At 41.8% G+C, this 25528-nt stretch overlaps 1 protein-coding gene across 4 annotated transcripts in view; it reads left to right on the forward strand.

Annotated features, from left to right (window-relative positions):
* WIPF1 (WAS/WASL interacting protein family member 1) overlaps positions 1–25528 on the forward strand; it is an 80782-nt gene that overhangs the window by 40007 nt on the left and 15247 nt on the right. For all 4 annotated transcript variants that reach the window (XM_067549210.1, XM_067549212.1, XM_067549211.1 and 1 more), the window contains 2 exons: positions 20946–21034; positions 21890–22019. In XM_067549210.1, coding sequence (XP_067405311.1) covers positions 20984–21034; positions 21890–22019 — 181 coding nt within the window. In that variant the 5' untranslated portion in view covers positions 20946–20983. The remainder of the gene's footprint in view (positions 1–20945; positions 21035–21889; positions 22020–25528) is intronic.

Consider the following 25528-nt stretch of genomic DNA (forward strand, 5'->3'; position numbering starts at 1 on the left):
TCATAAATGGAATGTTGAGAAACCTACTTTAATTATGGGACTTTTAATGGACAGTAAAATTGTTGGATTAAATGCAGGCAATTTAATATGGTGTCCAAATTTTGGATGTTTAAATTGACAATTACTGCAGATGCATAAAGTAGGCTTTTCTGTAGCTATGTGCAAATTTCATTGTCCAAATGCCGAGTTTGGCCATCCCAGTATGGTGCCCACATTTAAAAACCGGGGTCTGTATTTGAATATTTTCTCGTCTCATGGAGCCAGATTCAGTAAATACAGTGCTCCGTCCACATAAGTTTGAGTAAGCCCCAGAAAATACCTAATTATGTGCTTGCCTAGTTTTGTCTAGTTGAAGTTTTGTTGAATCTGAACTTCAGTGAGTGAAATAAAATATTTTTTCTTGATCGTATTTACACCATTATAAACTAAGTGGAAATTAGACCATTGAGGAACAAAGTATGTTAGCATTAATTGGACTTTACTGTATAAATCAGTTTATAAAACATTCATAAAAATATATATAAAAAGTTCACCTCCGTTTTTTTCAAGTGCCATACAATGTTATATTTCTTCTTTCCAAAGGGCAGCACTGGAAATATTACATAGTCTTGTGTTACTCGGGTGTTTTTTCCAGAATGGCCTGAAAGGAAATATTGGGTGATAGGAAGAGCAAATGAACATTGATGACTGAACTGCCCGCATAAGGATAAAATATTAAATACAAGAGCTGAAGGCTATAGTGTCCTCTATTCAGTGCAATGGGGGTCTATTCCAGCTGCTATTCCATCAGATAGACTAGAATAGCAGGCACTACCCTCCTTGGTCTTCTTTGTAGGAGTTTCTGGATAGAGCTACTGGATTGATATAATCATGAATCCAGTGGTCCCATCCCTGATCTGTTCCAGTGGCACGCCTTTCCCAGCGCACAGGGTGTGGCGGAACTCCCATTCCATCTGCACTACTGCATTCTCTTAGCATCGGGCTACCCCTGAGGCTTCTGTTGATTCTCCACAAAGCTGTTCATTTTACCTAAAGTGGTGGATGTATGGACGGGACCCAGATCCACAAAGGGACTTTGACATTGTGATGCTGAGCATTGCAGAACCTAACTTTCAGGTGCCTAGAAAATCACTGGCACTGCATCTGACCAAGCCGGAGTTAGGTGCATAGGCTCCTGTACAATGGATAAGGGCAGAGAAGCATTTTAGACTGCGATCCACAAAACCAGAACGCTAGGTGGATTGCCACCAAAGTTAATCAGTGGAGGGGGGGGCATGAGCTAAGGCCTTCCCCCACTCAGAGATAGGTGCCTAAATTGGGGCTGCAGGAAGGTGCCTATCTCTGCTTGCAATCCATGAAGTGGGAAAGACGGGTGTTTGTGCACTAGGCTATAGAGTCATTCTAATTCTGTCTCTGGCCAAATTAATATTTAATTACAGGAGAGACTGAGGGATACTCACATTAGAGCAGTCCAGTGGTCAGGGTGCTCACTTGACTTGTGGCAGATCCCGGTTCAAATCTCTTTTCCCCCTCAGCAGGATGGGGGGGAGCTGAACTAGTGGCCTCCCACATCCTAGCTGAGTACCTGAGCCTCCAGGCTAAAGGAGCTCATTTGCTGCCTTTGACTGTTTTTGTGTGAACTCACCTGAGGGGACCCAATCCAGTCAGAAGCCTCTGAGCACACATGCCAGATTGGGCTCTGTGGCCAAGGGCAGGGAGCGAACTGGTGAGCCTGCATTCTGATCGCTTAGATGTTAATCAGCTCTCCTTGAGAAAAGCTGATGGGCAATTAGACAATCAGGCTGGCTGGTCTAAGGAGCCATTTACCCCATCAGCCCAAGGCTGATAATGAGCCAGGAGAGACGTGCCAAGGGAGGAGAGAGAGGGGACCAGGGCTAGTTGAGCTCAGTAACATGGAGGCCTCAAGGGGGGGGGGAGGCCTCTCTTTCCCTCAGGTCCTGGGGAAAGGGTCAAAAAGTGCTATTGGTGTCATAAATAGACTGTTGCACGGGCATAGTTGTGGAAATGGTGGAGGGAACTTAAAATAAAAAGGGTACGGTGAAGGTGTAAGTACTGGAGTCCATGCAGTTTCTGCAGAGAACAAGGTGGGAGAGGAGCCACACCCCATGACAGGCCCCCTCCCCCCACGCAACCTAGGCCAAACACTTATTTTCCCTGGTTTGTGAATCGCTATGGGGCTTAGGAGGGAGACAGGCACCCAGTAGAGGGGCACAGAGTGCACATGCTCAGGGGCAGAAACACAGGCACAGAGGAGGTGTCACTGCAAAAATGTAAGCACCAGACAACTTTAGGCACTTACTGGGTTAGGTGGCAGCCAAGTGGGAGTTTTGAGGATCACGGTGGTGCTTAAAACAGGACTTGGGCACCTAAGTACGTCTGTGGACTGCACCCTAAACGATTACTCCTCATAAAAAATTGCCATTTGGAATAGTCCTTCTCCTTCAGTATCCTCCCTGTGACAGTGGAAAGTGCCAGATATTCAGAGCAAGGCATAAAAACCTATAATGCATTCAGCTGTTCACTATTATACCATGGAGAGAGAATTCCTCCTGATCCTAGCTAATAAACTACTTGTCCCCTGAAGCTTGAACTGATAGTCCTTGTAATTTTATCTTAGCTTCTGTAACTGCAGACTTTGGACCAGATCCTCAACTACTGTAAATCTGCGTAGGTCTATTGACTTTGATGGAGCTATGCCAATTCATATCAACTGAGGATCTGATCTTCTATTTTTAGTCATATAGACATCAAATCATTTTTAAATTATGCTTTTTGTTGGATGATGTTTATTAAGACAATATAGTTAATGCAATACATGGTATAAAAGCTATATTTTAATAGCAAAAAGCTATTTTCACTTTTTTAAGTCAATCTGATATATGTAATATGGAGATCTGGTGAATATTTTAAAATTACCAACTGAGATACTATTTTACATTGAAGTTATCTGAACCATTTGTTTTATCTTGACCACCTACAGATATTTTTAATTGTATTTTTGTTTGATGGATTTTTGTTTTTAAACGGTATCACCATATTGCTTCCTTCACCCATTTCTCTGAAAAAGCTTGCAGGAGAAGTTCCTGGAGGCAAGATATCTAATGGTGAAGGAACATAGCTGGTAAACTCTTCTGATTTGTTTTTACATGGCCTTCTTAAAATTATCTCATTTGTTAATATTGCTGAGGAATTAGGTGATTAAGTGAATTCATTTTTAAGTGAAGTACAGAGTCAGTTTTTAAAACCAACCCCTTCCAAACAAAAACAAAAAAAAATCTAGGTCAGGATATTTAAAGTTGAGATTAAATCCTTGCACTTAAATCACCCTGTGGGGGTTGGTTTTTTGTTGAGTATTGCAGTTCTCATTGTATGAGCCACAGTACCTAAGAATTTCAGGGTCAGCTAGAGACATTTATTTTAGATTGTTTTTTGCATGGGAACTTCCTTTTTTCTTTTAATTTTAGGTTTAAAACTGCTTCTGCTAATTTGTTTAAATTGTTGGAAGCTATAAAATATTTATTGAACTATAGCAGCATCTCCAAATTTAAAAATGTGCTTTAAAATTAAATGTAAAATCCAGACTACGCTAAACTTTAAAGGGCAGAGGCTCAGTTCCTAGCATGCAAAAATGTGTAAGCATAGTTACTTTAACTGCTCATGCACTGCTCATCCATTGTCATCCATCTCTGTGCACACACAGTTATCCAATCTATATGCACATTTGTACAAACATCTATGGCAAACAGACCTCTAACTCCTTTTATAAAAATAAATGTGGGCCAAAAAATTACACAAGGGCATACTTTATTTTTAGAGGCTCTTTTAGGATGACAGCAATTAATAAAATGCTATTTTTTAAAAAAACAACAAAAAACAAAGCTTTCAGCATGCAAACATTAATTGATGTCATTTGGACTAATTTGCACTTCAGTGGGTAAATTAAAGCTTTATTTTTAACTGAAATTTTGCATTGTTTGTTTATAAATTTTGTATTAGTTTCTCAGGATGTGTGAATAATATCAGGACTACCTTTGTTTTGTTTGGAAAAGTGACTGGATCCAGTAGTGTCATGAAGTTTGAATAAGCATGTTGTTTGTTTCAATATCAGTTGTTATCAGCTATTTATAGCTAGTAGTTTTTGCCTTTGAAGTCTGTGGCTATCTGGGAGCATGAGAGATGCAGTTGTATGCCCAAAACATGTCTTCACTCAGTATGAGATCAGTTCACAAGTCCAAATCATCACTGCCTGTGTACAGGAACACAGAGGGAAAGTCACAGGGAGTTCTTCACCCGGTCCCAGCCCTTCCATGCAGCTGGCACACGAGTTTCAGGTTGCTTTTCCCAAACCCAAGAGGTGGGGTGCCAGCTCTGGATACCCACAGAGGATACCTTAATGTAGATTGTGGGTGTGGCCCGGGGCCATTACCCTTTCTCACCAGCAAAACAATCAGCGCTGAGGGAGCACAAGATATACTTTTACTAATAAGGAGTACCGGGGGATACTGTTTAGTACATTCCCTAGTGTATTAGTTGTGCATGCAGATGAATAACTAGATGCCTTCGAAACAATCTGTGTGCACAATCACAATTTAGTAAACCGACAAACTCTTTTCTTTGCACAGTATTGAACATTAGTATTACACTGTTTTCAAATTTTGGGCCTGATCCCAAATGTTTTGAGCCCCAGCTTCAAGATCCTAAACATGTGATAAGCCTAAGCAAATTCCTACTAAAGTCAATGGCAGTCCATCCATTGACTCTGGGAGTTGGATTAGACCCTACATCACTGACTTCAGGGAGTTATGGGTGCTTACCACTTTGCAGGATCAGGCCCTATGTGTATCTCTGTCCTTTGGAACATGAAAACAGAGGTTTTTATTGGTAGCTCTCACTTGTCTCCACTGTATCTGGTTCTCTAGGCTGTCTTAAATTGTGCAAATCTAGTCTTCTCCACACTGTAGACAAATCAGTTTTTGCTCACTCGTCTAGTGATAGGTGTTCATTACTCACTAATTTATGCAGACATCTGTGTTGTAAAAACCCATTCCCATACTTGCCTGTGTAGAAGTTCTCTTTCACTGCTGACTGTTGGAGTCACTGTACTTCATATATTGAGTTTCTGATGAATATAATAAATCTCCTATCCTATTATAACTTTTCAGCAAACAGGGTTTTTTAAATAATAGTACCAGGCTTTTAAATCATAGAACAAGTACAAGATGTAGGGTTTGGGAAGCAATTAGTCTTTTTTAATTCATTCCATATGTCTGCCATACAAATCACCCCTTTTGCATTTTGGGGGATTCCCACTTTACTGGCAGTCACTACTGAAATGTTGTTGAATAGAGGGTCTCTGTACACTGCTGACTTTAGTAAGATTCAGTTGATTGTGTCTGAGAAATACTTTTTTAATAAAGTGCCTGTCAAATTAATTCCATATATGTAAATTATGTTCATTTTACACCTACTGAGAAAAATGATAATCTGGCAAAAATCAAAAGCACTAACCTATAGTGTAGTGAAGAAATATAGAAGGTAGCCTTTCTTGAGGTTTTATATCTCTACATTGCAACATGGATACTTATCTGCTAATTTGTTGGGGATGGTGGCAAGGGGCAGTCTGCCATATGTTACAAAGTAAATAATTTTAATCCAACTTTTCCTTTTCAGTTCTGACTATGGGAAGTCCATCTAAATTAAGATGAAGGCAATAATGGGGGACTTAGCTATTCTAAAAGTGTATGTTTTTCCTATTAGTGATTCTTAGAGCTTGGGGCAGCCAGAGTGTGTGGGAGAAGGTAATTTAGAGATGAGAAAACAGCTGGATGGTTGGGTAGCTCTATACTGGGAGAATCAGTTCTGTTGCAATCAAAACATTAGGAATAGGCAAACTAATCTGAAATAAAAACTAAATTATATTTAGAACAGCATGTCAGAGAAAGACGTGAACAAGAATACAGGCAAGTGATTCTGTATCTCTGGGTGTATGGATGGGATTACAGTTTATAAAAATTCTGCCGATAAGCAATTACCTTCATTGCCACTTCAGCGTGTCACAAAAAGAATACCTTTAAAATTTAAGTTCACTTATCTGTAAAATAACATTACACAAGTAGTCCTAGCTGTAGTATTTTGAACAACTTACTCTGGAATACTGTAGTCCTTTTTTGTATTTTTTTAATATAAGCGAGTTTGCTAAAAGCTGCGCTATGTAATCGTCAGCAAGGAGTTGGGGGCAATTGCTTTTCAGACAAGGGTCCAAGCTAACAGTGGGAGAGCTGTGGTGCAAGCAGCAAGAGAGACTTCCAGACCCTATAGGCCTTACAAAGCTGTGCCTTAGTACTAGGCCTCACATCATTTTTGCCCAGTAAAAGAGGCAGCGTTTCTTAAGTCTAAAACTCAGTTTTGTTATGCTATTTTGTGGTATTTCTTAAACCCTTAAGTCCTGGAGTCATGTTATCTGAGAGAGACAGCCTTCATTTTTACAAATAAGTAAGTTTCTAGCCCTAGTAAGGTTGCTAAGGAAGGCTTGAAAGTTTACAGGGTCAGAAATTAGAAGACAAGTAACATGAATCCAAAATGTATTTTGTAAGCTAATCGTGTGATTTTTATTTAGTTCGTTATTTTGAAGCCCTTAGTCATTATTTTTAAACACTCCAGGTTGACAATATTAAAAACTGCCTGTTTGCCTTCCACATTCAAATTTGAGTTACATTTGGGAATGAATATGAAGCAGCCTCAAGGTATTTGCCTATAAATATTTACAGGCGCCATGTAAACTCAGGCCAGGTTGATTGGGGGAATGTATCTCTCTGCCCCCATGTCCCATTTGAGTATGTGGTGGTTGCTGACTGAACATGAATTTCTTTGGCTTTGTAATCTGGCATCAAGCTTAATTCTATTTAAACTGTGTGTGTGTATATTTATGTAATGTTTTAAAACTCCTATCAGATGTCTGTGTCCACTTCTAAATTGATCTGATGCTACATGAAGCACCACTTCCTCGCAGTGACTAACACCTAGAGAAACAGCACCTCATGTTAGATCCCTGCCATGGCAAATGTGTGCTGATTTTCAAAGCCCTTGCTGTGCTGAAATGTTTGCCTTGTTTTAAGGTAGTCACTGGAAGAGATTTACCTCTGTCTGCTCTGGGTTCTGACAACATCCATTTCACTAAAGCTGAAAACTTCACTTGCTGCCATAATGTGTTTACTCTTTATTTAGCAGCGCTACTCAGGTCAGTTTTCGAATGCTTAAACTGAGCAAAAGTTGCTCCCCTCCTCACAAATAAAACATTTTTTAATAATGGTCACTTGGAGACTAATTATCAACCAAAGCCAACTGTCACTGCTTATGACACTAAATGTCTTGAAAAATAGTCTCTGAGAAGGAAATAACTTTTAAAGTACTTGGATTATAACAACATCTGGCACCATGGCAGTCTGTTACTTAGCTAGAATTTTCCACATACACAACTCTTCTGGATTTCCATAATGGAATTCTTGGTTGCCTCAGGCTGGTGGGGAACAACTGTTCTGAACTAATAAAATATTACTGTGCTGGTGACAGCTATCATTCTTTGCACATATCTGATCTCCTACTGGTTCTTTAAATTGTTTGGATGGTTCAATTGTCACTTTCAGTTTGGTTTTGCCTTTACTTTCTTCTAAGTTAAGTACTTTGTTTCATTGGATCTGTTCTGGGTTCCTGTGGTGACTTGTTACTAAGTAGATTGAAAGTTTGGATTGAGTGAGAAAGTAAGGAATTTTTCAGCAGAATAATGAGGGTTAGTGTTATCAGAAAGAGTTCATTGGGTTCTGCCTACTCACCCAGATATAAAGTAAATGCACTGATTCTTTAATAAGAAGATGATCTGAGAAGAACCCTAAGAGCAACCATGCCTGGGAGCCAATATGAGCTGAACTTTCTTTTTTTTTTCCCCCCATTAAAGGACAAACATCCGGGAAGGGGGGAGATTGGACTTTATAGCATGCATTAGACTATTTGAACAGATGTCTAATCTACCTTGCTGTACCCATAAAAATGCAGATGCATCCTTGCATTTTTCTCAAGAACAAAAGTTTTGAGTCTTGCTATTGTGTTTTTTATGCTTGTCCATAAACCATGTGGTTTCTATATGTCTCAGTACATGCTGCTATTTGCAAGTGGAAAGGGATTAAAATATAAACTAAAATGTTGTCCTGTAGTTCAAAATGTAAACTATGACTCTGAAAGAAATGAAACATGTTTCTCTGCAGTCTGATTGGGTCTGGAAAAACACTTACCCTGACATTGGTTTTGCATTCATGTATTTCCAAAGACTTCCCCACACACTGCTGGTTAAGATCTCTAGTAGCCTGCTTTGCTACTCTCTTCTTTTGGACTCCTGTAAAATCACAGTAGTGTGTGAAATGGTCTACTCTGGTCAGTTCTGTTTTGTAAGGGTGAAATTCACTCCTGCACAAAAGGTCCACACAAGACCTGTATGCCATTTAAATCGCATTAAGCCCTATTTTGAGATTTTAACTGGTGTATAGGCCTTATTATGTTCTCTGCACAGGGGTGAGTTTTATGCAAGGTGCTTGTGACTGAGACACCCCCTCACAGTATCTTGGTGCTGATAGGAGGAGAAGGGGAGCTCTGAGTTGGGTCCCAAAAATGAAACCAGATGCCTTCTCTTGCTTCCTTGGCTCAGGCTGCTTCCTTAGCTTTTTAGTGATACTGGGATTTTACACAGGCTGTGGCTTGTTTGGGTTCAGGTCTCTAGCCAAGCAATACCACCCCTTTTTGGGTACCATCTCTGCTTTCAAAGAAACCCATAAAAAGTCCCAGAAGAAACGAACTTCCTCCTTCTGGAGTTGTCTTCTCTCTAGAATTTCCCTAGGTCCCATGTATCCATACTAACTTCCCTTTCTCTGGCTATCCAGTTCTCTACAAGGCCTTTTTAAAGGCGAAATGTCTACATCTCCTGTTCCTTCCCTGCTTCTCCTGTAGTACAGGTTAGTAGTATTTACACCTCTGCTGTTTCTCAGCGTATTTTACTGTGACAACCTTTAATGCTCTGGTGTTCTTCTGGTCTACAAGTCCAGTATGCCTTGCAGCAGGAACAGGACAGGGTTATGCTACACCACAGGCCTTCCTTTTAAAGGTACATACGCTTTCATAGAAGATTAGGGTTGGAAGGGACTTCAGGAGGTCGTCTGGCCCAGAGGTTATCAAACTGGGAGGGGCCTCCTGAGAGGGGTGCGGAGTGTATTCTGGGGGGGCATGAGAAGCTTAGGGAAAAAACTTACTGCGCACATTTTACCCACCCTCAAGAATAACTAGCTGAGCTGATCCCTCCAGACAGATCAGGTTCTCAGTTGGCGCTGTGCATTTGCATGGATTTCTGTTAAGCTTGCATAGCATTATACAAAATCGTTGCCATCTGTACTTTAATCTGTTTGCTATGAAGCGGTGTACACATTTAATTGCAAGCATCAATCACCAGGGCAGTTTTGCTCTTTCTCTTATTACAATGGATCGTGGGCTCTGTTTCAATCAATGCCTTGCTGCTTTTCATATTTAGTGAGAGTTGTATGTTGGTTATTCTTAATCAGTATATGTCATTGTGGGGCAGGGGCGGGGGCAGGAGCATAAACTTCAGACACAAAGAAAGGGGGCATGATCAAATAAGTTCGAGAAGCACTGGTCTAGTCCAACCCCCTATCCAACCTATACCTCCCCCACTGCAACTTGAGACCATTGCTTCTTGTTCTGCCATCTGCCATCACTGAGAACAGACTAGCTCCATCCTCCCTAGAACTCTCCTTCAGGTAGTTGAAGACTGCTATCAAATCCCCCCTCACTCTTCTCTTCTGCAGACTAAATAAGCTGAGCTACTTCAGCCTCTCCTCAAAAGTCATGTGCTCCAGCCCCCTAATCATTTTCATTGCCCTCTGCTGGATTCTCTTCAATTTGTCCACATCCTTTCTGTAGTGAGGGGCCCAAAACTGGACACAATACAATAGAGGGAAATAATCACTTCCCTCGGTCTGCTGGCAATGCTACTACTAATGTAGTCCAATATGCCTTAGCCTTCTTGGCAACAAGAGCACGCTGACTCTCATCCAGCTTCTTGTCCACTGTAACCCCCCAGGTCCTTTTCTGCAGAACTGCTGCCTAGCCAGTTGGTCCCCGGTCTGTACCAGTGCATGGGATTCTTCCATCCTAAACACAGGACTCTGCACTTGTCCTTGTTAAATCTCATCTGATTTCTTTTGGCCCAATCCTCCAAGTTGTCTAGGTCACTGTGTATCCTAACTCTACCCTTCAGCATATCTACCACTCCCCCAGCTTTGTGTCATCCGCAAATTTGCTGAGGGTGCAATCCATCCCAAAGTCCAGATTATTAATGAAGATGTTGAACAAAACCAGCCCCATGACCGATCGCTGGGCACTCTGCTTGGTATCAGCTACCAACTAGACATCGAGCCGTTGATCACTACCCATTGAGCCTGATCTAGACAGCTTTCTATCCATCTTATCGTTCATTCATCCAACCCATATTTCTTTAACTTGCTGGCAAGAACACTGTGGGAGACAGTATCAAAAGCTTTGCTGAAGTCAAGGTCTGTCATGTCCACCGCTTTTCCCACATCAACAGAGCCAGTCATCTCAACATAGAATGCAATCAGGTTGGTCAGGCATGACTTGCCTTTGGTGAATCCATGCTGAGTGTTCCGGATCACCTTCCTCTCCTCCAATGCTTCAAAATGGATTCCTTGAGAACCTGTTCCATGATTTTGTTACTGTGCACAAAGCTATTGAGGTATCACTTTCCCTTTATTGAGCTCCCATGATTTCCATGGAAGATTATTTTTTTGTTTTGCCCCCAAATCGATTTTTTTGCCTAAAGATTGAAATACTGCCATTTGGTTATGTTGCCCTAGTGCCTCCTGGGAGCTGTGTTCCCATTCTCCTCTGTGAGCCGGGCTGCCTAGTCAGACTGCATCCTCTAGGATGCGCTCTCATGATGCAGCTCTCACCATGAAGGAACACTGATGTATTGTGTGGGAGATGTAGACTAACTAGGGTCCCCGGTCGGCAGGGCAGAATGGGGACATGAGGCTCCTGAACTACAGCTTTCGTTAGGCACCAAAGCATCATTTCTGAATCAAAATATTTTGGTATTTGAATTTTTGCTGGGAAAAAAATCAAAATTTTCCATGGAAAACTGAGATAAAATTAATTTTTTTCATGTGCATTGACATTGTCCATGGGTGAGGAAAGCCCATTTTCTGACCAACTCTAGTTTCAAGTTCTTTTTTTTTATTGTGATGTTGTAACTCTTCGGCTTGCTCTGCCTGAAGGTGACCCTTGATAGTTAATTACTATCATCTTACCCAGTTTCCTCAAATGCAACACTTTTTGTTTTCCTTTCTCTTTGTCCTCAGCAAAAAAAAGTTGGGTATTTTAACAGAACCAAATCCGTGCTACTTTGGAAATTAGGCTCTTTTTCACAGAATAAGGAAAGTCTTGAGAGAGACGGTCAACAGTTTTGACTGGTGATTTCATTTTTTTCCCTTTAAGTGCCATAACTTTTTTCTACATTTTTTTGTTTGTTCCTTCCTCTTTTTCTGTTTGGAAATTAATCATGCAGGAAATGATTAACCGCAGCTAGCTCTCCGTCGGCTTGTCTGACTCATTGTGTCATGTTGAGAGAGGCCTGAAAGGGAATTAAAATGGCTGGCAAGATGCACACAACATGCTTTTGTTCAGACTTAGAGTCCAGTTGTTCACTTTGGCCATCCCACACAACTAGTCATCCTTTTAATTTTAGCAGAATAAGAAATTTATATTTAAAAAAAACAAAATTTATTTCTCAAGACAAGCCTGAACTACAAGGTTAGAATCTGAAATTGTCAAAGTTTGGGTATCTGGGATCTCGGCAGGCTCATTTCTATTTCATTCCTTTGCAGTTTACCTTTGCAGAGTGTGATGTATACGAGAGAAGTGTTACTCCTACACTTAGATTTTTTAAATGAAACCAATTGTTTTGTTGCTGCATATCATGACTCTTTTTATTCCGTTATTGAAAGTGGTATGATGGCTATCTAACCAATAACGGTGGACTTAATTAGCACGACATTCATGCACATTTGGTAATTTGCAAAATAATTTAAGATCACAGCCTCCCTACATTGGTCCTTAGAGTTTAACATATCTGGGTTTTAATGCAGTTTTTAGTTGTCACCTCCTCATGATTGGAGTGGATGCCTTGACAGAGGATGAAAACCTATAATGCTGCATTCTGATCCTCTTCTAGAGGACTTTTTAGAGTTGATGCTTTTGGATTTGAGTTTAGTTCTAGTGTCTCAGCAGGGGCAGAGTCCCCAAACCAATCTGGGATGGTCTGTCTGCTATTAGCAACACAAACATGATGGATTATTAACCTAAACAAGTTTGCAGGGTTTTTTGTTTTATTTAAGAAAGGGAAGAGTTGGAGAAGCCCACTGAAAATGGAGAAAGTCTATCGATATTCTAAGGTATATTTAAAAAGCAGTTATATTGTGGTAGTTTCTTATCATTCCTTGGTGAAAGGTGCTAGCAACATTTTGAGCAATACTAGAGACAGTACTGGGGTATTTCTATTATTACTTTGCACATGGCCCATGATATTGATTGTGGAGTTATTATAATATACTGGATTTATATGTGGTGTTGCCCGCTAGTGGTTGCCTCACAGATGTTGCTCCTGCTAGCTGTGGAAAATTCTTCTTTCAGCACACATACAGACCTTTTGTTTTGGAGCTGAAGGACCAGGTTTCTAGTCTGGGATTCCAAGATGTGTGTTAAGTACCTCTTCTTTACAGTACCTCTTCTTTGGCCCCTTTTAATTTGTGTGAGTGTGAATACACAGTACTGTCCAGAAATAAGATGCAAAGAAATTAACACTGGATTTCAAAAATCTATAGTCCCCTAAAGTGTCAAAGCCTCAGACCCTCCGCCTTTTGATTTGTAAAGTGGTGCTCTTTCTCACTCCTCATGAGTGTTACAAGTACCTTAGTTGTTTGCAACTACAATGGTAAATTTATTATTGCACCAACAGAAGTTAATATAAGAACAGCCATGCTGGGACAGACCGATGGTCCATCTAGCCCAGTATTCTATCTTCTGCCAGTGGCCACTGCCAGATGCTTCAGAGCAAATGCACAAAACAGGGCAATTTATCAAATGATCCATCTGCTATCTTCCATTCCCAACTTCTGGTGGTCAGGTTTAGGGACACCCAGAACATGGGGTTACATTCCTGACTGTTTTGGCTAATAGCCATTGATGGACCTATCCTCTATGAACTTAGCTAATTCTTTTTTTAGTCCACCTATGCTTTTGGCCTTCACAACATTCCCTGGCAACAACTTCTACAGGCTGATTGTGCATTGTGAAGAAGTACTTCCTTATGTTTGTTTTAAACCTGTGGACTATTAATTTCATTGGGTGGCCCATGGTTCTTGTGTTATGTGAAGAGATAAATAACACTTCCTTATTCACTTTCTCCACACCTTTCATGACGTTATAGACAGCTGTCATATCTCCTCTTAGTTGTCCCTTTTCTAAGCTCAACAGCCCTGATCTTTTTAGTCTCTGCTCATTTGGAAGCCACTCCATACCCTGGATCATCTTTGATTCCTTTCTCTGAATTTTTCCACTTCCATTTATCTTTTTGAGATGCAGTGACCAGAACTGAAAAAGTATTCAAGGTGTGAGCGCACCACGGATTTATATAGTGGCATTATATTTTCTGTCATGTTATCTATCCCTTTCCTAATGGTTTCTAACATTGTTAGCTTTTTTGACATCCTCTGCACACTGAGAGCTATCCACAGTGACTCCAAGATCTTTCTCTTGAGTGGTAAATAGCTAATTTAGACCCCATCATTTTGTATAGTTGGGATTATGTTTTCCAATATGCGTTACTTTGCATTTATCGACATTGACTTGTATCTGCCATTTTCTTGCCCAGTCAAACAGTTTTATGAGATCTGTTTGTAAAATTTCACAGGCTGCTTTGGACTTAACTATCTTGTGTACTTTTGTGTTGTCTGTGAAACTTTGACACCTCACTGTTGACCTTTTTTTCCAGATCACTTATGAATATGTTGAACACCACTGGTCCCAATACAGATCCTTGGTGTACCCTACTATTTACTTCTCTCCATTGTGAAAACTGACCATTTATTCCTGCCCCTTGTTTTCTATCTTTTAACCAGCTACTGATCCATGAGAGGACCTTCCCTTTTATCCTACTACTTAGTTTCCTTAAGAGGTTTTGGTGAGCTTTGGATCGCCTCTGGAGCCTTATTTAAAAATCAGCGTTATATTCGCTATCCACCAGTCATCTGGTACAGAGGCTGACTTCAGTGATAAGTTACATACCACAGTTCGTAGTTGTGTAATTTCATATCTGATGTCTTTCAGAACTCTTGGGTGAATAACATCTGGTCCTAGTAACTTTTTACTGTTTAATCAATCAGATTGTTCCAAAACCTCGTCTATTGACACTCCAGTCTGGGACAATTCCTCAGTGTGGGAATTTTCTTCACATCGTCTGCAGTGAAGACTGATGCAAAGAATTCATTTAGCATCTCCACAACAACCTTGTCTTCCTTGAGTGCTCCTTTAGCGTCTTGATCATCCAGTGGCCCCGCTGATTGGCAGGCTTTCTACTTCTGATGTACTTAAAATTTTGCTGTTAGTTTTTGTGTCTTTTGCTTGTTGCTCTTCAAATTCTTTTTTTGGGCCTGCCTAATTATACTTTTACACCTGGCTTGCCAGAGTTTATGTTCCTATCTATTTTCCTCAGTAGGACTTGACTTCCAATTTTTTAAGAGATGTCTTTTTGTCTCTAACCATCTCTTTTATTCTGTTTAGCCCTGGTGGCATTTTATTGGTCCTCTTGCAGTTTTTGTTTTATTTGGAGGTATACATATAGTTTGTCTCTTTTATGGTGTTTTAAACTAGTTACCATGAAGCTTGCGGCATTTCACTCTTGTTACTGTTCCTTCTAATTTCCATTTAACTAGCCCCTTTTTGTGTAGTTCCCCTTTTTGAAGATAAATGCTACTGCGGTGGGTTTCTTTGATATTCCCTGCCCCCCACAAAGATGTTAAATTTAATTACATTACGATCGCTTTTAGTGAGCAATTTAGCTATATTCACTCTTGGACCAGATCCTGTGTGCCACTTAGAACTAAATCAAAAATTGCCTCTCCAGGACTAGCTGCTACAAAAAGCAGTCATTAATGTGTCTATAAACTTTATCTCTGCATCCCATCCTGAGGTGACATGTACCCAGTCAATATGGGAATAGCTGAAATCCCCTATTATTATTGGGTTATTCTGGTTTTCTGATTTTGGGTTTATTATTGGGTTTTCTGATTTTGTAGCCTCTCTAATCTCCCAGAGCATTTCACAATCATTATCATTATTATCCTGGTTAGGTGATTGGTAATGTAATCCTTCTGCTATTCTGTTATTATTCAAGCATGGAATTTCTATCCATAAAGATTCTATGCTACAGTTAGATTCATTTAAGATTTTTACTATATTTAACTTTAAGCTTTCTTACACATATAGTGCACTCCCCTGCCAATGTGATCTACTCTGTCATTCCTCTGTATTTTGTACCGCGGTATTACTGTGTCCTGTTGATCACCATCATTCCACCAAGTTTCTGTGATGCCTATCATATCAATGTACTCATTTAATACGAGGGACTCAAGTTCACCCTTCTTAGTATTTAAACTTCTTGCATTTGTATACAAGCACTTACTAAATTTGTCAGTATTTAGTTGTTTGCCTTTGTTATGTAACTGAATGAGACACACAACAACAAACAATCTGTCAAACAAACTCACTCCAAGGGTCATGTGGTCACTCTTCCTTCACCTGGAGAACTCCCTCACAAAACTCCCGTTTGCTGCTTCTGTTCACTAGAGCCCCTTGATCTGTACATCGATCCAATAAAAGCTGGTCCAAAGTTAGTCCAATAAAAGATATTACCTTATCCGCCTTGTCTCTTTCTATCCTGAGACCAACACAGCTACAATAACGCTGCAGGGTCCGTTACAACTCCAGACTATTTAAATGCTAATTGTCCGACATTAAGTATACAACCCATTTCTTAAAAGTGGAATTTTTTCCCACTGATCATGCACAAATCATACAGTGCACATCTTTAATCTGTTGCTCATTGGGAAAGAGTCAATATGCTTGCCAAACATAATACAATTATTGAAGCTTTCCTAGATCCTTTAACTAGAGGACTACAGTTAACATCTTAGAGCCATTATTTGTTTTCAGCACCTTTGTTCTTCTTACAGGCTCCGAGTAATAGAACTTTATAGATCAAGCATGCTGGCATTTACACACAAAAAGGGAGGAAAGAAACTGGATTATATCATCCAAAATGTAATGAACACCTGTCAGGGATGAATCAGGCTGCCAAGGAGGGAGAGTTGTTTTTTGGTACAAAATTGCAGTTTGAGTTGATCTAGATAGAAAACGAACCTCGGTGTAATTCAACTAGTTACACAAGTAACGTTTAAACAACATCATAATTCCCTCTGTTTGAATCTTGATAAACGTGTGTCACACAGGTCACTGTATACACATATATCATACTCTTTTTGCTGATATCTGAGTAAAGCCATGTGCACCTTTTTTCTAATAGCGGCTAAGTGAAATAAAAGCACCTGAATACAGCACAGAAAAAGAACTGTGAATTGTAGTTCATACCAGAGTATTGGAAAGTTGTCCTTTTCAGTGGAATGGGAGAATACACTGGACCAAGCTTTGAAGTGACTTATCCCACTGCAACCCTATTGACTTCAATGCGGCTGGAAGGATTGAAGGACAATGCATTAGGAAGAAATTTGACCCACTATACATTGATCTAATAGCATTTTGGGGTACAGCTTCAGTACAGCTTTATTATTCACATTTAGTCCCCATGTTTAATTTATTTGAGCCCTAAAAAACGTTTATCAAAGGTTATATTAGCTTGCATATTGTATACTTACTCAGATACTGTCCTGAGGAAAACAAAACCACAGATTAGCCATACAGTAGTGTAAGATGACTAGAGCTGTGCAAAATTCTTGCATCAAGCTTCCAACTCACTCTGCCTATGCCTGGGCACATTACTGAATCTCAGCCTGTGGTCACAAAGCTTCATGAGTCTTTGGGATCTTCCTAGTAACTGTGTACTAGGCAGATTATGGGGCTTGATCAGCTCCAGCTCATGTCCCGCCATGCTGTTGGGACCAGGACTGCACATCTGGTTTCACACCCACCTGCCCCAGAAGACTCTTGAAGGACTGGGTGAGGTACCTGTGGGTACCTTCTACCTGTGGGTCACTAAAAACACATGGGAGAGAGCAGAGGGGACCATTTGCTACTTGAAGAAGAGGGATCGGAAGGCAGGCCATTGCTTAGTGACTGTTTTCCCCCTACCTCTTTTCTAAAGAGTGGGGGATTGGGAAGATAGGAGAAGCCTGTTTTGGGTTAGTGCTGGGTCTCCTTAAACATTTGAGTTTAACTTCCAGCCCTGCCTGTAGCCTTTGTTCACTTCTACCGCCTTGAGCTTCTTAAGAAACCAGTTCCTGCTGGTCTAAAATGACCTGTTAAAAAGGAAGTATAACTAAATTGTACAGTTATGCAAAACTGGACAGTTGAAATAGGTAACAGGCAAACAACCGATCTTCAAGGAAATATGAATAGATTCATCCAATTACTCACTGATTTATCCTTGAGCTGCCTACATGCCTGCATTTTATATATGAAATGTACATTTCAGACCAGATGTTTTCTCCTTCCGCTGAAGATGCTTTCTCGGGGCAACTGCAATGGTGTCATTAATGTGGAATGATTTAACCAAACTGCCTTTGTATAGCATTTAAATAAGGAAAACAAATTATTACTCATTTCATTCAGCTGAAGGAGTTAAAAATTTTCTTATAAGTGAAAAGCATGAATGTTCTCTCCCCCACCCCCGTTATGATGGCATAGTAACTATGCAGGCAACTGCAGCTGTGAAGACTGTGTTAAGAAACAGGATGGTTGTGGTTTGCTGTAAGAACTAATTTTCCTGTTGACTTTTTTTTTTTTTTTTTTAAACAGGTCTTAATTAGCTCTTCTATTAGATTTCAGATATTAAATATTTAATTTTAATATAATAAGGTTGGGAATGGATAATATTTTGTTCACAATTTTATTTGATTGTAAGAGTTGCAAATATGCAAAACTCTGAAAAGAAATGTTCAGAACTTAAATGGATGCTGTCAATTGATCGTGCCTACTTCTGTCTGGAAATATTTCGCCTACTAATATTAGAGGTAATGCCTAGCACTGCGAAGTTCAGAGAGAATTTCTATCTGTTTTTGTGTATTTGACGGCACTGTGTGGGGACTCGGTAAGTCAGTCAGCTTCCCCTTTGCACTGGAGAGAGAGACTTTTTTTTTTTTTTTAAAGAGACTATAAACCCACAAACATTGATAGAGAGACTCTGAGTAGGAAACCATTTTGAACTTCATTTCCCCACCACCACCACCACCAGTTAATTAGATTTCAATTTGGTGGCGCTCTCTTCCCCCAGTTGAAAACTTCAGGCAGTATTCATTATGGTTCCAATTCAGAAAAGTATTTAAGCGTATCAATGGGAATAGAAGTGCTTTCTTGAACTAGGACCTATGTAAATTTCTTCTCTGCTCTCTCCTGTGTAGCATGGATTTTGTTTTTACTGTATTTGCAATGCTTTTTTATTACTTTATAAGTAACTAGGAAAATAAGTGTTTTCCTCTTTGAAACACCTTGGCATCTTACGATATGAATCTCTATTTCTAATCAAGTTTTTCCTAACACCCCTAAACCTTCTTGTCATTTCTAAGATATTACAGAATTGTGAAGTGGTGACTCGAATCCAGATGGCTACTAAACGCTCAGATAATTGAACTAGCATTAATTTTAATTTCTAGCATTAATCTGATTTTAATCAGTGTATTCTATGGAGCATGAGGTAGAGCTGAAGTAAGTAGAATTTGTTGTATGCAAGTCTTGTCTTGAGGCCGTGGTTGCATGTAGTGTTGCTTGCCAATGGAACCTCCTCGGCAGCTAAAGCACTAGGGTATGTCTACACTTATGGTGGTGTGTAGAGTACAGACACTGCACGTCCAGCTAGCATGGGTATAAATATCAGTGTAGATGGTATGGCTCAGCTAACGCGAGTAGGGGGCCCCACACACCTGAATCCTCAGGGTGTGTATGCTAGATGGGTTCTCTACACATCCAGGCAGTGCCACCCATGTCTACACTGCTGTTTTTGTCAGTGTAGTGACCCACTGCCTCCCTGCTGTTGGAGCCTTTCCTCGCTGCAGTAAAAGGCTCTGGCAGGCAGGAGACAGCAGGGTGCTGCTGGAGTCTTCTTCACCCACTGCTGGAGCCTGGCAGTGCAGCATGTAGCTACATACCACAGTGACAAATGTGGACACAGCTGCCTTTCACTGTGGCATGTAGCTACACACGTAGTGCCTATGCTGTGCATACTGTCGCAAATATGGACATAGCCTAGGATAGGCTGCAGAGGGGTACTTTGCTCTCACACAGTTGGGATGCAGGTGTTTTTGTTCAATTTTCACCCCTAGAAACATTCATGAAATAGTGTCATTTGTGCCTGTCACTGGTAACTTGCTGTCACAGTATTTGGAGATCTCTTTCTTCCTCATCCCCTCAGTCTATTCATATACCAAGCTGAGATGTTTCTTTTTAAACTACGTTGTACTGTGAGGTCTGGGTTTCTGTTACAATAATAATTTGCATTTATTTGGTGCTTTTCATCTTGCAGACCCCCAAACACTTTGGGCTAGACTCTCCCTTACCCAGCCATGCATGGAAGTAAGGTTTCTCCTGCATGGCCAGGTAAGGGCAGCCCAGATTGCAGTGCCAGTGGAGTTTTGAGGAGAGTGGGCTGCTTGCCTGATACTCTGTTGTGAAGGAAGCCGGTGGGGAGTGGGAGGAGCCATGGTTGTGCATGCTACTCACAACCAGAGTAGCTGGCCAGGTGCACTGGGGGGGAGTAAGGGGCTTCCAAGAAGAAATGGAGTAACATCCTTTCTGGGGTGCCCGAACAGTCCCTTATGGTAAATATGGAGCACAGAAGAGGCACAGTTCTTCCCTGTAATTCATCCTAGGGTGGCACAACTACATGCAGCCTTCACTCAGGGCTGGGATAAGCCCAGTGTTACGCTGTAGCCCTTGATAAAATACAAGTTGTAGATGTAGCAGTGCTTGCAAACGCCATCATTTCAGTGGCTCTCAGGGGACGGCGGCCTTTTTAAAGTAGGACTTGAAAAGGTCTCCTCACCATGGGTGTGTTTTCAAAGTGACGCTTGCGGATATAGCTGGGTGACAATCACGGAGACTTATCCTGCATTTCTTGCTCAGGAGGAAATATCATAGGATTCAATGGACATTTTGCCTGAGCATGATTTATTATTGCACATTCTAAAGTCCCTGGTACCAGAGCGAGTAGTGTAGAATGAGGCCCCTGAGCAGGAGGTGCATAACTAAATCCCCACACTGCATACATATATGTTACTGTGGTATTACCTGGTAACAAGACATCTTTACCTGATCTCACCTGGAATTACCATCATTGCAAGCCACTGAAATCTCGTGTGGACCCCCGGTTTATGTACCTCACCACTGCCAATACTTGTCAAATTTTTCTTGTCAAAGTTTAAAATACGAAATACTCTTCTAACACTGATTTTTGCTTGGAAAATGTTGCTGATAAATCTGTCCGCTAAGCATGCGGTTCAGCAGTTGAGATAAAGTATTCACAAAGGTTATAGATCTGTTACTTATCTCCTTTTTGTTGTTGACAGGTTTTGTAGCAATATCAGGAAAAGTTCCACTGTAGACCATGCCTGTCCCTCCCCCACCCGCTCCTCCGCCTCCCCCAACTCTTGCACTGGTAAGTTTCAACTTAGAAATAGTCACTTGCAATATAAATGTAAAATATGTGGTGTTGCAATGTACCATGTGTGTCATATTTAAAGGGCCAAATTCTGGACCTTTGTGCACAAAGCATGGATTTGGGACTGGGGTATGGGATTCCCTTGGTGGCTGGAGAACGTACTTCTTGCAGGAGCACAAGCAATGCTGCCGCTACTACCCACTGACTGCACTATTGTCTATACCTGCTATGCATCCCCCTGCACCTTCCACACAGGTGGCTTCGTCTAATAAATGGTTTCTCAGCCTGGGAGTCATGGCCATGTTTCAGGAGGTGGTGACCACCTTCTCTGTCATTCTAGCTAGGTGGGAGGGGGTTCGTGAAACTTCTTTTTCTCTGTTGTAACATGAGGTCATCCTATGGAGAAGGTTGAGAACCACTGGGCTACTGGATCCTCCTATTCAATGAACAGTGACCTTGATCTACTCCTGCCCCACTTCCCCTTTACACTGCCACTGAAAGCCACCCCACACAAAGGGTACAGAGGCCTCCTGCAAGGTCTCTCTGGTCGCTGTCACCATTTTCTGGGAAACGTCCATATTACTGAGCTGACAAGTCAAGAAACCCTTTCAATGGTCATTAAACAATCTCAAAACAAATTAGTTTTGCAAGGGAGTAGATCAAAGAAAGGGGGAACCTAATGCAACAAATTCAGACTGAATGAGTAACGTGTGCATTCCTTTGGTCATGAGAGGCTTTAGAAATGTTTGGAAAGATTGGAACTCTTTTGGGTTAAAAATGGAGGCATCAGTTACACACCACACTTAAGCAAAACATTGCAGTTTTATTTTACTTCTGTGTTTCGCTTTGCAGGCAAATACTGAAAAGCCTTCCTTAAACAAGAATGAACAAGCAGGACGAAGTGCTCTCTTATCTGATATTAACAAAGGAAAAAAGCTAAAGAAGGCTGTTACTAATGATAGAAGTGCCCCTGTCCTAGACAGTAAGTACAATTGTTTATTTTAATGTAATTAATGAATGAATTAGAGTAGCTTTATCATCAGTAAGTGAAGAGATGCAGGATGATCGGGCGAAATAGAGTATTGTAAAATGGTCATAAATATGGATTTGCTATATTAATGCATGTTTTAAAACACTTGAGATATCAATTACTTTTTATAAAATGTGTATTTGTGGGCTAACTCTGGTAAGTCTATAGCAAAATGGAATTGGCCCAACTAAGTATAATGATGGGGAATGGAAAAAAGTGTATTGCTTTCAAGTTTTGCAGTACATGCTTATTTTAAATGCAGACTTCAGTGATTTTTTTTTAAAGTGCTTCTTTAGGTGGCTATAGAAAAATGTTCTTAATTTCAAAGCACTATATAAAAATATCTGCATCCTTCACTGCTATGAAATGGGCAGTTGTTTTAATAATTGCAAAAGGAAATCCAGGCTGATGTCAGGACAAGAGTATGATAGCTGCTGGTGTTTGCTCAGGAGTATTCAGATGCATTGGTATTAGAAGCAATCTGTATTACACAGCTACCACTGGCCCTTTGGCTCTAACCGGGGTCAGCATTAGATGAATGGAAACAATGACTTAAACCAAAGAGAAGATCCAGAAAAATATTGAATTTGCCTAAAAATATCTGGTAAAAACATATACTGTTCCCTGAATCTCTGATCTTCCTGTCATAATACTTGGAAGACATAATCAGTCTGATAATATCTAATTATTTTGTATTAAATGTTTATTACAAGTTTATTTTAAAAATGTCTCCTGAATTATTTAGTAATGTTTTACTTTAGATCAAGTGTATGGAAACGCTCTTTAAATCCCATTGCAGTTTTTCTGTAATGCACTAAAAGTCTCTACACCATAGTTTCTCAACCTGTGGTACGTGTACCCCGGGGGTACACGAGACACAGGCAGGGGTTACTCGGGGAAAACCAGAGTGAAGGGGAGGCGGGCAGCAGCTGCCGACTTCTGGGGAAGCCGGGTGGCAGCAGCCCGCTTCCCACCCGGTCCCAGCTCCCAGATGGGAGGCGTGTGGCAGCCCCTGGCTTCTGGGGAAGGCGGGCGGCAGCCTCCCGCTTCCTGCCCAGTCACAGCTCCCAGCTGGGAGGTGGGCGGCAACCGCCACAGTCCCGGGAAGCCGGGCTGCAGCTGCCCGCTTCCCTCCGTATCACAGCTCCCAGCTGGGAAGCAAGCGGCAGCCCCCTGCTTCCTGCCTGGTCACATCTCCCAGCTGGGAGGCGGGCAGCAGCCCCCCGCTTCCCGCTGGGTCCCAGCTCCCAGGTGGGAGCCTGGTGGCAGCCTCCTGCGTCTCACGAGCTGGCCTTGCAGCTGAGTGGCAGCCACCCAAGCCCCAGCTCTAAGCCGAGGGACACCCTCGAGCACCCTGGCTTGAAGACGGGCAGCAGCCATCTGCCCACATACCTGGGTCCCAGCCGGCGCGGAAGCCTCCTCTGCCCCAGCTTGGATTGGGTGGCAGTCGCCCACCTCCCGGGCTGGCAGCCAGGCAACAGCCACCTGCAACTTGCCCAGGTGGCAGCCCCCCTCCCTGCCTCAAAGCCCAGTGCCCAGAAAACTTGTCAATTTCACCGCTGTAGCTGAGCAGTGAAATTGACAACTATGACAGACCCAGGTTTCACCAGTTACCCTCTTTTCCTGTTTCTCTCTCGCCTTCCTTCCCTCTCTCTCTCTCACCCCTTCCTCCTCTCAAATCCATGGCATAAAATTTGGTGCAGCGCTTTATATTCCCCAGCATCGGCATGCTGCTTAAAGCCTCCTAGCTTTGGCCAACATCACCTCTAGCCCAGGTACATACTTGAGTTGTGCACCCCTGGTATAAAGGTGGTAACCTTACCCACTCTAGATCCGACATCTGTCATATCACGGCCTTATATACTCAGCCCTTCTTCCAACATATGGCTCACATTAGTTTGTAAATATCAAATCCTGTGGAAAATTGAGTGTTGGGGTACTTATTAATATTTTCAGAAGTTAGGGGGTACTTGCTATTTAAAAGGCTGAGAAACACTGCTCTACACAACAAGACAAAAACATATGCAGGGTTGAGATAGTGCCAGGGTTCAGTCCTTGCTTATGAATGGACCCCAGTATCTCTAAACAAAATCTTAGCCAAAGCTTAGAACCTCTGCTGCACCTGGGAAGTGTCACTCTGATGCTGTAATCATACCATGCTGGGCATAGGAGGCGCATGCCTCTTGCATTTGGGAGAGGCTGGCTTCACCCTGAGGCCCCGCCCCTGCTCACCCGCCTCCCTCCTGAGGTCCCGCCCATGCTCTACCCCAGGCCCTGCTCCATTCTGCCTCTTCCCGTGACATCACCTGTACACACCGCTCCGCCCCCTCTTCCATCTGTCGCTGGCCCTAGCTGAGTTGTTCCAGCATCAGCAGCACACCCAGCAGCCTCCAGGTAAGGAGCCAAGAGGAGCAAGTGATAGGCAATGGGGCCGAGAGGGACGAGTGATGGGCCAGTGGGGACCTCAGGGGAAGAAGCAGAGCAAGGATGGGGCCTCAGGAGAAGAGGCGGAATGAGGGCAAGACCACAGGGGCAGAGGCCGAGCGGGAGCTTCTGCTGGCAGCTCTTTGGGGAGGTTTAGCCTCCCCAAGCCAGTTATACGTATTACCCATGATGGCTGGGATGACTCTACAGCTACCTAGCTAGACATTTTAGTCTGATTGCAGAGGCACTAACAGGCCGCTTTGCTTCACCTTGAATAAATATGTGCTAACGATATGTGTTAGCTACTTATGCTAAACAATCTGTTCCACCCTGTAATTAGTTGTGACGCTCTGAGTACCTGTCCCAGACCTGAAGAACTCTGTGTAGCTAAGAAGCTTGTCTCTCGCACTAACAGAAGTTGATCCAATAAAAGACATTGGCTCATCCACCTTGTCTCTCAACTCGATTGTTTTGTCAACAAGATGACTTTTGTCAACAAAACTCTCTAGTGTAGACCAGGCCTTAGTACTTCTTTCCAGTTGGGAATGGAAATGCTTTGTTGCTCAACCTGCCAGATACAGTTCATCAGAACACTAGCAACTCAGCTGCATGCAGGGCTGCCTGTGCCGGAGGAGGCTCTCCATCCAGTTGAGCCACTACCATGCATCATAACTCAACTTGGCAGATGCAGAGGAGTCTGGAAAAGCCTAATTACCAAGAACTCTGGGAAGGCAGGAGAGAAACAGAAAAGAAGATCAAGAAAATTAAAGCCCATCATTTTAAAAGGTCATAGGGTCATTGCCTGGTGACAGAAAGCATTTCACAGCCAGATTAGCTGCTGGGAAGCACATTGACAGGCACCCAGTCCAGACGTCCAAGATGGGTGTGTAGAGCAATACAGCCTGGTCTAGCCCAGCATGTTTTAAACCTGAATTTTAATGGGAAGATGACTGAAGAACACTGAAGCACTGAAAGAAATGAAATCTCTTAAAAGTGAACTAGAAAAAACAAGCCAAGTAGATCTAAGGCCACATTCA

This window comes from Emydura macquarii, unplaced genomic scaffold (assembly GCF_026122565.2).
Source record: "Emydura macquarii macquarii isolate MOO-44397 ecotype Brisbane River unplaced genomic scaffold, CSIRO-AGI_Emac_v2 contig_1253, whole genome shotgun sequence".
Lineage (NCBI taxonomy): Eukaryota > Metazoa > Chordata > Testudines > Chelidae > Emydura > Emydura macquarii.